Source organism: Hesperophylax consimilis, chromosome 17, assembly GCF_061612785.1.
Source record: "Hesperophylax consimilis isolate HC1 chromosome 17, BYU_Hcon_1.0, whole genome shotgun sequence".
In the NCBI taxonomy this organism is placed as follows: Eukaryota; Metazoa; Arthropoda; class Insecta; order Trichoptera; family Limnephilidae; genus Hesperophylax; species Hesperophylax consimilis.
In genome coordinates this window covers 7,007,351-7,023,384 of record NC_142852.1, presented here as the reverse complement: position 1 = coordinate 7,023,384, position 16,034 = coordinate 7,007,351, and the positions used below count along the sequence as shown (strand labels likewise).

At 35.3% G+C, this 16,034-nt stretch overlaps 1 protein-coding gene across 1 annotated transcript; it reads left to right on the top strand.

Annotated features, from left to right (window-relative positions):
• The first annotated feature begins 12,896 nt into the window (after window positions 1-12,896).
• Window positions 12,897-13,511, top strand: LOC149415875 (uncharacterized). Its single transcript, XM_089641757.1, has one exon. The coding sequence runs from the start codon at window positions 12,897-12,899 to the stop codon at window positions 13,509-13,511; it is 615 nt and encodes a 204-aa protein (XP_089497883.1).
• Window positions 13,512-16,034: the final 2,523 nt, after the last annotated feature.

Here is a 16,034-nt window from a genome sequence, read left to right as displayed (position 1 = left end):
ATATCTTTCAACACGTTGAATATGTATTTTGTGTAAATATTCTTGTATTTTTGTGCAAGGTCAAATTAAATCCTATTAAGTTGTTGCAGTTAGACTGGGTTCGATTCCTAGTTGAGACCGTTACTTTTTTATTTTTCTGTGTCTTGTTCTGTTTCATGTTTTGTTTAGATATATTAGTATTATCTTCTACTTCAATGATAAATCAATGCTCAATACATCGGTTGTACTGACCCTGTTTTGTATTACTGTCCATTGTCTTTTTGAAAATAAAAAGTATTTTGATGTGTGATAGCTGTGGGTTTTTTTTTTTTTTTTTTCCTTTTCCTGCATTCCAATATTTTTATTTTTAAAATATAATTTTTTTGGGCTAGTGAATGAACGATGTTAGCTGGGTGCAGTTATATTGTCTATGTTAGCACTTTTTTAAATGGCCTTGAGATTTATTTATGGTCCACAATATATTTACCTGTCTGGACCAAACGACGTTTTATCTGTGGTCGTCTGTGGTTAAGGAGGTGACAAAATGGGGCCATACAAAAAGCCCGAAGATATCGATCTAGAGAGTGGTTTATTTATGGTTGCGCCGCATGCTCCGTTCGAGATGTGATTGTTGTGTTGCTTGGGCTACTACTGCTTGCAGATATAATACCTATAGCAATTACATGCATAATTACATCTCAAATGAATCTTCTACAAAAAATATAAAATCTAGGACCTAATGTCAAAGCTAAGGAGGGTATAATGATATCTGTAATGAATTCTTTTACATAAAATTGACACAGGGATGATTTCTAAGGAACCTCAAAGAAAATTGAATAACAATTACGAGCTACATGGACATTAGGGTGTGTCAATTATTTCAACTTTTGAATTCAGAAACGCCTGATGTCTCAAAAGTTGCGTTTTGCAAAGAAAATGAGAACTACATTTAAAATTATTTTTTAAAAAATGGTTATTAGCTCGCTAAAATGCATTGAAAAACAGAAAAAAAACCTAAAACATGTATTTTTAAATAATGGTAATTAATATTTTCTTCCCAATAATTTAACCTTTTAATGTTTGTTTATTACCAAAAACTGCGTATAGTTGACAAAAATTAAATAAAAAAATCAATTTTATTAATGCAAGTTAATCTACAAGAATACCGAAATTAACAAAAAAATGATAAAAATCCACTAAAACGTTTTCCATTGCCATTTAGTTTGCTTTAATTTTCAATTATTGGACTTATCAACGTAGTCAAAGATTATTGATTATGGGGAATATCGATTTCAACACTACGCAAAAACTTGGTAAAAAATATAGAAGGGCGCAAAGGATTGTAAATCCGAATAAGTCACGACCTTTAGAAAAACCATCTACTCTTCTTCCGCTTCTTTCCAACAGTTCAGATTCTGATGAGGAACCAGCGCTAAGTGATGATCATCAATCTGCAGTGGCTCATGATTAATTATATCCTCGAAATATACAATATTCGAAGAAGAAGAATCCCTTGACAAAGTTATCTCAAATTTGTGATCGATTCGGCGTATCACACAGAGCAGCATCTGCCATTGCTTCTGCGGTTTTAAAAGATGTAAATGAAGCTGGTCCATTTTTCGTTATAGATCATAGTAGATTATGAAAAGCTAGAAAGCAAACTAGAGATATGTTATTAAATAGCCGTAAATTGACAAATATTGAAGGAATTTTTCGATGGGCGCAAGGACAAAGCAATGTTTATTATCAAGAAAGGAAGAAAATTTTATTGACGAATAAAAGTTGAAGAACACATAACGCTTGTGCAGGAGCCAGGATCAGTGTATCTCGGACACGCTACGCCATTATCTGGTACTGCTAATGCCATATGTTCTCTTTTGGAAGAGGAAAATCGTCAAATGGAGAAAATTGTTGCAGTTCGTTGTGACGGAACAAATACAAACACTGGCCGGAAAAATGGAATCATTTCAAGAATGGAACAGAGACTTGGAAAGCCATTGCAATGGCTTATCTGCCAGCTGCACGCCAATGAACTATCATTACGACATCTGCTATCTTCATTAGATGGACCGACTAGTGGACCTGTAGCTTTCTCGCGACCAATCGGAAGAAACTTAAAAAATTGTGAGAACGTTAAAATTATTCGGTTTGTTCCCATTCAATCATCCATACCGGAAAATATAACAGAAAAATTAAGCACGGACCAAAATTATTTATATAATATATGTCTGGCTGTGTCAAAAGGTATGATAACTGTAGATTTGGCAAGGAAACAACCAGAGAAAATGTCTCATGCCAGGTGGCTAACAACTGCAAACAGAATATTACGGCTATATGTTGCAACGGAAAACTAAACAGAAAATTTGCAGATATTGGCCACCTTTATTGTGAGAGTTTATGCTCCAACATGGTTTACCATAAAGTGCAATAGGTCTTAGATAGATGGAGCCCGTAATCTCTGGAAAATGGTTAGCATTTCCAGATATCTTTCAGGAGAATTGAAAGCTATTGTCGACCCCGTGATTCAGAGGAACGCATATTTTGCACACCCGGAAAACATTATTCTATCTATGTTAACCGATGATAATAAATGTATAAGGGAGCTAGGATGTAGATGGATCATTAAATATAGGGCCCTTCAAATTTCAAGAGTGAGAGAGTTCATAATTCCAAAAATTAATTTCAACTGCAATAGCTACATAGAATTAGTTGACTGGCAGGTCACAGATTTAATTCTGACAGAACCTCCACTCCTGAGCAACGTAAAAACGGACGAATTACTTAAATTGTTTGGTGAAGGAAATGTAAAAAGGTTCGATTTTCCTAAATTTCCTTGCCACACACAATCAGTGTAAAGGTGTGTGAAGTTGACCACAGAGGCGTCTTCTTCTGTTGCTGGTTACAACGCTAGAAAAGGTTATATTTACGCCAAGCAACATTCAAGAAACATAATGCCAAATTTTAATTCAAATCAAGATTTTAAGTAATTACTGTTTTAACAATATGTTATCATTCAATTTTGAGCATCCATTATTTTTTATTCGTTGTATTTTGGTCAAAAATGTTGTTGTACGTTATTGTGTAGTATCTTGAATTTAACCATAAAAAGTGTTATCTTTCCCTTGTATATTTTTAACAAACACATCACAAATGTTTAAAAAAATATTTATTTTTCGTTCTTTGTACTGCAGTTATGGAAATAAAATTAAGTGTGCTTCAAAATATAAAAAATGGACCCATTGTTTTATTTTTTTCCCAAATCACGAAATCAAATTTTTTTCAAAACTTCCGGCCATTTTAGCGAGCTAATAGTGAACACCAATTTCATTTATTTTTACGTTTTCGAATAGCTACAGATCATACGCAACTTTTGAGACCCCAGGTGTTTAAAAATAAGGCAATTTTTTTTCTCTCTATGGAGAGCGACACACGCTAATGGACATGGAATAAGAAACGCTAAACTTTATAGTTATATTTCAAACAAGGAATAACACTACGTACCATAGAATAAACATTACGAGTTCCTCCCAAATGAAACAAGTGTTACATGTTGCCCAACCGTCTAGCATTCCGTCTCTCTTACACTAGCCTGACATAGTAGATCTCCATCTCATTTGAACTTCGAAAGATGTTTGTAGGAAAATATAGGCACCGATTAGGCAAATATTTGGATCACGAAACACGCCCACAAGGCACTTCTTGTTATTATTTATTCTATGCTAGGTAATATCATAAAATGCCGAATGAAATTATTGTTACTTAAAATGTTCAATTTTATAAAAGAAAATATGCCTGCCGCCCAACATTTCAACGGTACCGAAGAAAAATGTCAGATGTGCACATTTTTAGTATGGCAGGAGAGGTGTTAAAAGTTTCGTTTCTGCATTTTTATCGTTTTCGATAATGTATTTCTCCATTTAAATAAATAGCTAATATATCAAAAAACACTACATTTCTTGATTTCAAAAGCAGTTAAAATACAGAAATGAAACCTTAAACAGCTTTATTGCAAAAATACAATACATACACATCTGACATTGTTTTTCGGGACTGTCGATTTGTTAGGTTTGTTATTGAATATACTCACATTTTTAAACAAAAGGTTTTAAAAACAATGTCAATGGACGAAAAAGATATGGGACAGTAAGTTGTAGACAAATGCGCAGTACTGTAACTTGGATTGGTCTCATCGAAAGAGAATAACAAAGAGATGGCTCTCTGCAAGTGTCGATACCTGCAAATAAATACACAAACAAAACATTTACATAAAAGCGTCAAAAACAAATAAACAATCTACTTGCAAATATCACAAACACATTAAAGCTCAACAATTATTTAGTTGCAAACAACATTGTTAATTTTTTCTACTGAAACTCGGAAAACAAATAAAAATGTAATTAAAATTAATTATAACCTTATCAAATCAATAATTAGCCAGGTAAAATAATGGAACTGTTTTGTTGAGACTTTGAGGCAGAACTAACCCACAACACGGGGTGATTTGATAAGGTTTTTAATTGATAACGATTATATTTTGAAAATCAATTATTAAGAAATCGAAAAATCATCAGTTAGGATTTGTAACGTGATTTTGAATGAATTAATGAAAATATGTCAAAGTTGTGGAGTTTATTTAGGTATTTCATGCATCAATTTTAATGTTCTTGGTATGAAATTATGATATACCGTGTTATTTAAGTGGATGTCTAATCAGTCCAGAACAGATCTAAATGTCTTGTACATTTCGGTACGTCATTAGGGTAAATGTCAATATTTCCAGGTTACTGACTTGATTTATGTGAATTCGTTAATAGCACAGGTGTGGTGCCTATATGGAACGATATTCAAATTGTTTCTCTCACTGGAAATGTTCACTACCTTTGTTTTATTCAATTTTAAATAAGTACAGCTGTAATAACATCTTGAATTTGAGGTGAAAAATTTTGACATACCCCTTGACCTATGACCCCTTCGAATCGTCCCAATTAAGCATTTTATTAAACAAATTAGAAAATTAATTGATAGAAGAACACATTTTAAGGAAAAAGCTTTAGTCGGACGTAGTTGGAGGCAACAAGTGCTTCCTTCTCCGACAGCCGTTTCTTCCTGTTAAACTTACTATCCCACGCCTGTGATGGTTATCGGTAAAGTAAGTACGCCTTCTTATATTCATCGCTATTTATTTGGTAGCTGCCGTTATTCCAGTTTAGTTAGGGAATCATTGGGCGTTTTGTCACAGTAGAATGTTTAAACTGTCAATTTGACGTCTACCGATTATTAGATTAGTATTTAGAAGACATTTATTACAATTTTCACAGCAAAAAAACACTTGGTTAACAGATATTTTGTTAAAAGCGGAATGGCGGTAAACATTGTAAATATATATATATATATATATATAGTTTTTCACGATAAACAACGTTTCTCTTAACCATATCTTTAAGGTTTTCAAATATGTGTTTTGGCTACGACTTCGTTATTTTGACAGGATATTCCAAGCGAAACCACATTTTTTAATGTTTTTTTTATTCTAGTTAAAAGAAAATTACATTTTCACTTATTTAACTAGAAAAAACTAATCGATTAAACATTAATATATAACATAACTATTTTATTCATGATCATTGTTTTGTCGATTTAGCATAAAAATGAACAACTTTTTTTAAATTTACTTACACTTTTTTCATTTTTAATTTCATCTGGGAGGCAACTATATATGTTCCTCCCCTCGTAACCAATGGATTGCTTGCCGTAATGAGTATGTATGGTATTTAAATGTATTTTATCGTGTTGCCGTGTAAAGTGTCTGTGTACTTGGTACGTTTTAATGATTTTTGTATTTGGATGTATGAGTTTATTTTTTATTTTGCATATAAGGAGACATGTTTTATATTCATAAAAAGTTTCTTAATGTTAATAGTTTTGTTTCCACAGATAATTTTTCTGTTGATGTTCTAGGTTTGAAGTGAAAAAGCTTTTTGATTACTTTGTTTTTTTTTTACGAGTAGTTCATTTATATATGTTTCATATGCATTTCCCCAGATTTCAATCAAGTAGTTTAAATGTGAATGTACGAGTCTATAGTATAGACCTTTTTTAATTTTATTTGGTAACAGATATGATATCCGGCTAAATACGCTAATTAAAGGGTTGATTTTATCTTTAATATCTTGAATATGCTGTTTAAAAGTTAGGTGTTTATCAATGTATCAGGATTTGCAGGTTGTTATATTCAATTTTTAAATGGTACATAAGGAGGAATGATTTAACGAGTTAAGCCTTAATTCATGTATCCTGCTTTAATTGTACTTTTGGATTTTTATCATTTTATTTTATTTTAACAACGTTCTGTTTCAGATATATTCTTGGGGTTAAACCAATAACCAAACTCTACCAAAGCAGACCATGGATCTACTGAAGCCAGCTACTATATTCATCAAGACGGAACCAGGGCTCCAGGAAGAAGATGGAGGTGAAATTGCATTTTCAGATTTAGATATCGACCACCCAGCTGTAACGAAGGAATGCTCGCAATATGCGGAGAGTACTCAGACAGCCAGTTTGTTGCATTGCATACGTGTAAAATATAGAACTTAAAATTCGGATGTCCGGAATCAATGTCTCTTTAGAAATGTCATGCAAACAGGACACACACTTGTGCACAACATCCTCTCTTATAAAATATGAGGTTTATTGGGTATTCACCTTACTCTGCGTCCTTGCCGGAAAATACCAAAATACAGCACTCATTAAACTTTATCATATTATTCATAATAAGTTGTTGGTTCCTCGATTTACACCGGGATATGATGTGAATTACACGTATTATACGTTAAAAATACATAAATATTGATTGGAAAAACAATATCTCTTTGACCGAAAACTACCAAACTCTCTACTACAGGTGCTCTAGAGAAAGGTTTTTCCTTCTTGAAGAATCGGTCCCTGAAGCGGACATCAAAATGCAATTTTTCAATAAAAAAAATTCTCGTTTATAACAATTTGACGAAGATACAGCGCTGGCGCTATGTGGGCGCAATTGGTGCAATTCGCTCCGGGCGTTGAATACTTAACCTAACACATCGCCCTTGATATTTTTGATGAATACCGCTCTACAAAAAAACACAAATCATCATTTTAATGATTACAGTGATATCCTGCCTTGGCGTTTACTAATTTAGACTGTTAGGGCAGTAAATATTAAACTCGCGCCAGGCGCCGTTTGTTTCAGGGCTGGCCATGCAAAGATTCATTCTATTAATTGTCCTTTTTTATTCCAGAAAGCATAAATGTGGAGACAGTTACCATAAACGCGGATCTCTTACCCCGACAAGTTGAAGCGGGGCTTACTTATATGAAAATTGACATAGACCTGCCGGATGTAAAGGAGGAATGCTTAGAACGCTTTGGAAGGATTACCAAGGAAGCAGGTAAAACCAATTTTTCACTGTAAACTTGAACGACTCGGACTCTCCTATTTTGTTAACCTTTCTACGAACTTACTTCGCTTATTTACTCTAAGTTTAGGAAATAAGTTTAACTGAGTCTTTTTCACCCATGTTATTTTTCAAATTTGTCGAAAGATCTTCAGACGCATTTTGTGGAAAAAGGATTCACTCCTCCCCATCACAACTACTCCTCTCCTAAGTCAAATTTTGCAATAAACGTACGCACCCATGTTAGAGAAAAAACTTTTTCATGTTCCGTTTGCAACTATGCATGTTATAAAAAGAGCCGCCTAACGGGCCACATGCTGACTCATGGTGGAAAAAAACCTTTTTCATGTTCTGAGTGCAACTATGCGTGTTGTCAAAAGGGTCAGCTGAAGAGGCACATGCTGATTCACAGTGGAGAAAAACCTTTTTCATGTTCCGCGTGCAACTATGCGTGTTTTCTAAAGGGTAATTTAAAGAGCCATGTGCTCACTCACAGTGGAGAAAAACCTTTTTCATGTTCCGTGTGCATCTATGTATCTTATCGAAAAAGCGACCTAACGAGCCACATGCTGACTCACAGTGGAGAAAAACCTTTTTCGTGTTCCGTGTGCAACTATGCGTGCTATCGAAAGGGTCAGCTAAAGATGCACATGCTGTTTCACAGTAGAGAAAAACCGTTTTCATGTTTGGAGTGCAACTATGCGTGTTGTCAAAAGGGTCAGCTGAAGAGGCACATGCTGAATCACAGTGGAGAAAAACCTTTTTCATGTTCCGTGTGCAACTATACATGTAATCATAAGGGTCATTTAATGAACCACATGCTGACTCACAGTGGAGAAAAACCTTTTTCATGTTCCGTGTGTACGTATGCATGTTATCGAAAAAGCAACCTAACGAGCCACATGCTGACTCACAGTGGAGAAAAACCTTTTTCGTGTTCCGTGTGCAACTATGCATGCTATCGAAAGGGTCAGCTAGAGATGCACATGCTGATTCACAGTGGAGAAAAACCGTTTTCATGTTTGGAGTGCAACTATGCGTGTTGTCAAAAGGGTCAGCTGAAGAGGCACATGCTGATTCACAGTGGAGAAAAACCTTTTTCATGTTCCGCGTGCAACTATGCATGTTATCGAAAGAGCGAACTAACGAGCCACATGCTCACTCACAGTGGAGAAAAACCTTTTTCATGTTCCGTGTGCAACTATGCATGCTATCGAAAGAGCGACCTAACGAGCCACATGCTGACTCACAGTGTAGAAAAACCATTTTCATGTTCCGAGTGCAACTATGCATGTCGTCAAAAGAGTCAGCTGAAGAGGCACATGCTGACTCACAGTGGAAAAAAAGCACTTTCATGTTCGGAGTGCGACTTTACAAGTTATCAACAGGGTAACCTGAAGACACACATGCTGACTCGCAGTGGAGAAAAATCTTTTTCGTGTTCCGTGTGCAACTATGCGTGCTATCGGAAGGGTCAGCTAAAGAGGCACATGCTGATTCACAGTGGAGAAATCCGTTGTCATGTTTGGAGTGCAACTATGCGTGTTTTCAAAAGGGTCAGCTGAAGAGGCACATGCTGATTCACAGTGGAGAAAAACCTTTTTCATGTCCCGTTTGCAACTATGCGTGTTTAGAAAAGGTTAATTTAACGAGTCACATGCTCACTCACAGTGGAGAAAAACCTTTTTCATGTTCCGTGTGCAACTATGCGTGTGGTCAAAAGAGTCAGTTGAAGAAGCACATGCCGATTCACCGTGGAGAAAAACCGTTTTCATGTTCGGAGTGCAACTAAGCGTGTTGTCAAAAGGGTCAGCTGAAGAGGCACATGCTGATTCACAGTTGAGAAAAACCTTTTTTTGTTCCGTGTGCAAATATGCGTGTTGTAAAAAGGGTCAGCTAAAGAGGCACATGCTGATTCACAGTGGAGAAAAACCTCTTCCATGTTTGGAGTGCGATTATACAAGTTATTACCATTGTAACCTAAAGGCACACATGCTGACTCACAGTGAAGAAAAACCTTTTTCATGTTCCCTGTGCAACTATGCGTGCTATCGTAAGGGTCAACTAAAGTTCCACATGCTGACTCACAGTGGAGAAAACTCTTTTTCGTGTTCCGTATGCAACTATGCATGTTATCAAAAATGCCAACTGAAGAGCAATATGCTCTCTCACATCGTAGGAAAACCTATTTAATATTCTATGTGCAACTATACATGTTTTCTGAAGTGCAACATGCAAACTCACGGTGGAGAAAAATCTTTTTCAAGTCCCGTGTGAAACATTTAATTTTATCAAAACGCCCATCTTAATACCCACATGCTGACTCACAGTGGCGAAAAACCTTTTTTATGTTCCAGAGTGCACATATTTATGTTATTGTAAAGGCAATCTGAAACGCACGTTGAGTCACTACGGAGAAAACTTTTTCTTGTTCCTTGTTCATCTATGCATATTCTAAAAACGCACATCTTAAAAGCCACATGCTGACTCACAGTGGCGACAAAGCTTTTTCTTTTTCCAAGTGCACATATTCAGATTCTAGGAAAGGCCACCTCACCCCCCATATAGGGTGAAATCTCTCTCTCGCGAATATTCAATTGTTTATAAGTTCATAGATTTGAATGACATTTTGGGGATCTGGTTAGGAGGCACGGTGTTTTATTGAGTCAGGTTGCCGTATGTGAGATGACTTAGGACCGATGTTGAACACTCCGGATGATATATTATATATTATATTATAACATTAATTTATTAATAACGCAGCCTATGTATCAACTGACGAACTACTGACGTACTATGTTAAAACATTTTTATTAGTTCCCAGTATGCAAACGATTGAAATGTATTAAATGAATGTTTTTTTATTAATACAGTTTCATTTGTGTACTTTTTTAATTTTTTTTTTTATTTAATATTTAATTTTTATTTAATATTAAATTTACAATTACATGTTATTACATTACATTAAGTTTATTTTCTTTTTATTAAAGTACATCGTGATACACCTTTTTTTAGAGAAAATGCTCGTGTTAAAAAGGCGGAGAAACGCGTGTAAATAGTAATGTAACTTAAGTGTTTTATTTCTTTTACCGTTGAAAATGATCAATTTTTTTGGTATATGACCTGACTTAACTTATGGAAAATAGCAAAAAGTTAATGGTATTACTTTTTGCTATTTTCCATAAGTTGTAAAATTTTTTTCAACTATAGATTAGTTTGCCTTACTAATCTATTTTTTTAGCCACCACTAATTGCTGCTTTTGTATCTCAAGCTTCTCCCTTTTGATCTTCATGTTCTCTTCAGAATATTTCTTTTTTTTGCTGCCATAATGCTCCCTACTCTTTTTTTTAAATAATTTGGTGTTGATTGTCCCAAGATGCAATCTACTTCAATATCACTTTGATCACCACCTATGGGACTATTCACAGTTCCAACATGATCTATGGAAACCTCTGTATTGTCAACTGTATTAAAATCATTGGAATTGTGTAGTTTTGTGACTGCATCTGTATCATCTATCCCCATATTAAACGTCGCTTTAGATTCGGAGACACCCACGTGTCCCTGTATCGATGCTGGGTTTATTGTCTCCAGGATTCTGGCTTCGTCTTCCGTGAGGTCTTCTTCAAGAGACGGTCCTCCACCTGTGCCCCTCGCAAACCGAACTAACTTGGCCTGTTTATTTTTAGTTTTGGTTTTTAAGTATTGCCAACACTGAAACATAAGAAAGTTGAAGGTTAATAATGTATTCAACACAACATTTTCAAAGTATTAACATTCTGCTAACATTAATTATAAAAGTGCGACAATATAAGTGATGTCAGTTTATTACAAGATATGTTGAGGGGTGTGGGAGGGATGGGGGGTATAGGTATAGGATAAAGAGACGTAGGACGGGAGTAGATGGGAAGGAAGATTGTGTGGTCCCTTTTGGTGATGGGCAGGACGCATTTACACTATCGAAAAATTGCGACTCTTATCGTTAAAACGAATACTAAATTATTTATTTTTATTATTTATAATGAACAGTAACTGATTTGAATCCCCTGAAATAGTATCGCTGATAAATTATGGTGTTCCTAGTAGACCAACTAGAATCATATTATTGTAACAATACTGCCACTAATGCTCAACAATTTTTTTTAATAGGTATATCGCCTGCGTAGATAAAGAAATTATGATTTTGATATCAATGATGAATGATATCATTTATAAAAGATGCACAAAAATATGTTTTTCGTTTGGAAGAATCAAAAGATAATGGTAATTTTTGGATAGGGCCTGACACGCTTATTACGAATATTTTTTAGAAATAAACTTTATATTCGCCTAAATTACTATAAAAGAAAACTTTTTGCATTTCGGGAGGCGGAAAATTATGCATTTTGATTTTCAATTGCGTAAAACCAAAATTCACTTCGCGAATCGATGCGGCGGCGATCAGCTGCCATTAGGTACGTCACTGTTATGTTGGTATCCCTGATTCATTGCGTAGATACGACTATGGCTAACTTCGTGCAATATAAATGGATTGGCGCGAATTTATGAAAACACAACAGAATTATAATGTTAACAAACTTTAATTTTTCTAAAATTGAGGGAGATACAGCCATTTCTTTTGTATCACAAACCATGTTACACAAACCTAGCGTAGCCGGTAAACTACTTGAAAACTGGGATGTTTTTCTTGCCTTGACGCGAGCAGGCGTTATAAACGGGCACTTTCTTTTGTATCACAAACCATGTTACACAAACCTAGCGTAGCCGTTAAACTACTTGAAAACTGGGATGTTTTTCTTGCCTTGACGCGAGCAGGCGTTATAAACGGGCACTTTCTTTTGTATCACAAACCATGTTACACAAACCTCGCGTAGCCGGTAAACTACTTGAAAACTGGGATGTTTTTCTTGCCTTGACGCGAGCAGGCGGTATAAAGTGGACACTTTATTTTGCTTTCTACGCTTTGCTCTAGCATCTTTTCGTATAGCCACATAATAGAATACTAACATAACAAAATTTGCATGTTTAGTGCCTCCCGCGACATAAATACTCATATTTATGTCTTCCTTCCGGTTTTTTTGTTCCCGGTTTTTTTGTTTCCGTTTCCGAACAATGCATTTACTTAATTAGTTCCGTCTATTTCTTTCGCCGAACAAGACCTTCTAGTAGAAAAAATCTCGTGCAATTCGTGTTCAGTTGGACTTATGGGGTTTGGAGACATCGTAGGAAATGAAGATGCCATGATTGAGTGGTTAAGAAGCCACGGAGTGCTTCTCCGGGAGAAAAAGTGCGAACTTTGTCAAAATCTTTGTAGCTTCTCGAAAATGACGTACAGTTGCCGAAAAACGTTTGTGGTGGATTCGGGCCACAATCGGGTCAAGAAAAGGTGCAAGTTTACTGTTTCTATAAGAAAAGGCACATTTTTCGGCCAGTCAAATCTTTCAATCGCCAAAATATGCACCTTCGTGTCATTTTGGACGATGATGCGTCCACCTAGGACTACCTTCTTGATGGAAGAGATGGATATCAGCAGTGACACGGTCGTGAACTGGTCGTCGTATTGCCGGGAGGTTTGTGTGCTCTGGTGCGACAAAATGAAGCAGAAGATTGGAGGTGTTGGTATCACCGTGGAAGTCGATGAGGCAAAAATTGGAAAGCGCAAGTACAACCGTGGTAGAAAAGTAGACGGTAAATGGATTTTCGGTGGATTCGAAAGAGAATCCAAGAAAATGTTTGTCTGCGGAGTAGAGGATCGCTCCAAAGAAACCTTGTTGGAAATAATTAAAGCATACATCTTACCGGGCACCACAATCATAAGTGATTGCTGGAAGGCGTATGATTGCCTTGGAAATGAAGGTTTCATGCATCTGAGTGTGAATCACAGTTTATCATTTGTAGACACCGAAACCGGAGCACACACTCAAAATATCGAGCGGTGCTGGAGAGATGTGAGGGGAAATGTACCCAGATTCGGGAGGAGTAAGGCCCATTATGAGGGATATCTCTGTGAATTCATGTGGAAGAGAACGGTGCCCAAAAACAAAGACCGACTCCACGAATTTTTCAAAATGGCTGCTGAAGTTTACAAACCCTAATATATTTTGTTTTTTTTTTGTTATATTTTTTTTTTTATTATTATTATTTCTATTCTTCAATTATAATGACAACGAATACCAACACCTCCAACTATAACGACGATGAAATCCAAAATGATTCCAGTGCCTCAGCTTAACTCTGAAGTGATTCTGATTAGAGGTTCGTTTACATTATATTATTAATTCTGTTTTTCATAATTAAGCGCCTTTCATGTGCATCGCACGAAGATAGCAACGGTCGTATTTAGCTCCTGTTAATGCATCAGTGATACCAACATAACAGTGCGTTCCTAATGGCGGCGCATTGTCGCCACATCGATTCGCGAAGTGAATTTTGGTTTTACGCAATTGAAAATCAAAATGCATAATTTTCCGCCTCCCGAAATGCAAAAAGTTTTCTTTTATAGTAATTAAGGCGAATATAAAGTTTTTTTCTAAAAAATATTCGTAATAAGCGTGTCAGGCCCTATCCAAAATTTACCAAGATAATTAATAAAGCATACTTTATTCACTATATGTATTTTATGATATTGTTAATTAAATCACCGTAACATTTTTTATTTGGAAAACAACCGTTTATAGATGTATATGTGTAATTTACCTGAGAAATTAATGATTGAATTCATTACTACACTAACACATTTTAGCTTTAATAATTATACAGAACAGCTAATACATTTTATTTAAAATTACAACAAGAATTACCCCATTAGACATGAACTTTGGTTTATTTGGAAAAATAATAAATTTTAAACACATTTTTAATTCACTTTAAAGGTGAACTTACGTAGGTAGTACATTAAGTTGAATATATGTTTGTAATTCGCTAACACTACCCTGGCTTAACATTTTTATCCCAAAGAACTTTAACAAGCAATATTTTAGACACGAAATGATATAATTTAACTAATTTCGGAGACCGTGTCGCGTGGCCTCGAGCGAAATGTCAAACTCTAAGCCAATGAGATCTGTTATTTTTTTCTAAAAGAAAACGGAGTTGGGCGTCGGTTTCAGATGTGTTTCAAGGCCAGACCCATAAATAAACAACTAACTATCATCGACATCCTCGGGCTTCATGTACGTAGCAAATTGGTCCCCTATTTAACCATAAATATGTGAAGAAAAAAATTTGCCCGCAACAAAAATACGTCACACACCCTCGACGAGGATTATGGTGGAAACACATTATTAAAACCCGACGCGACCCGATGAAACGCGATGCGTGTTGAGTCGAATCAAATGTATTGTTTTCTTATGACCAGAATCACACTATGAACATCCGACGCGACGCCATGCGCGCACACGCCACCCGATCTAGACGTGCCAGGTCGGCGTGTTGCCCATGGTGGGGGTAAACACGCCACCCGACGCGGCCTGCGCAGTATGTTTCTAGACAACACCCGACGCCACGCGTCAGTCGTTCGAGAACTGTCACCGAGTATATACGGAATTTTGGCCAATTTAATATTATTTTTGCATTTATTTAGCGAAATCACCGACGAACAATTAATTGAGTTGGTAAAACGATATCCTGTTCTATATGACATGAGTTTAGCTATATACAGGGATCATACTGTGAGAATATCCTGTTCTATATGATATGAGTTTAGCTATATACAGGGATCATACTGTGAGAAATAATCTTGTGTATGTCACTTTGAATAAATTCGTGTATTTCTTCAAATTGTGTTTTAGTAACCCGAAAATACATATGAAATCTTTCAATATCTTAAAGTAAGTCTGGATACAGAGTATGATATTCACCACACATACTCCTCTTTTGGGTAAATATTCGGAATCGCTGGACAAGGATTATATGAAATATTTTTAAATAAAACCTTCTGATTTACCTTAATTAATATAACAGGAAACTGACTGCATTTGGGATATTTTTAATTTTAGCATTTTAATTTTTAATTACGTAAATCGAAAATTCACTTTCATTGTATGGGATGACAGCTGGAATGATTTCTGTTGATGAAATTTTCTCTGATTGGTATTCGATACGAGTAGCTAGAATTTGAATCATTTCAGAATGCAAATTCTAGTTAGGTACTGTTTTGGCCAAACTCGAAAAATAAAATATTTTTATGTTACTTAATAAATTAAATTAGAAATAATTTAATTTATTTATATTAAGGTATTATTATAATTATTGTTTTATTTAACCTAAACTATAGTAACCCAACCTATAATAATCAAACCAAAACTAACCTAACCTAACCTAACCCATAATAATCCAACCTAACCTAACCTAACCTAAACCAACACACCTAACTTAACCGATAATAATCCAACCTAACCTAACCTATAATAATCCAACCTTACCTAACCTAACCTATATCCTAATAATAATCGAACCTAACCTATAATAATCGAACCTAACCTACAATAATCCAACCTAACCTAACCTAACCTATATCCTAATAATAATCCAACCTAACCTATATCCTAATAATAATCCAACCTAACCTAACCTATATCCTAATAATAATCCAACTTAACGTAACCTAACCTATATCC

Excerpts from the sequence above, each read along its gene's own strand:
- LOC149415875 (XM_089641757.1), top strand. The coding sequence starts at position 12,897 with ATGATGCGTCCACCTAGGACTACCTTCTTGATGGAAGAGATGGATATC.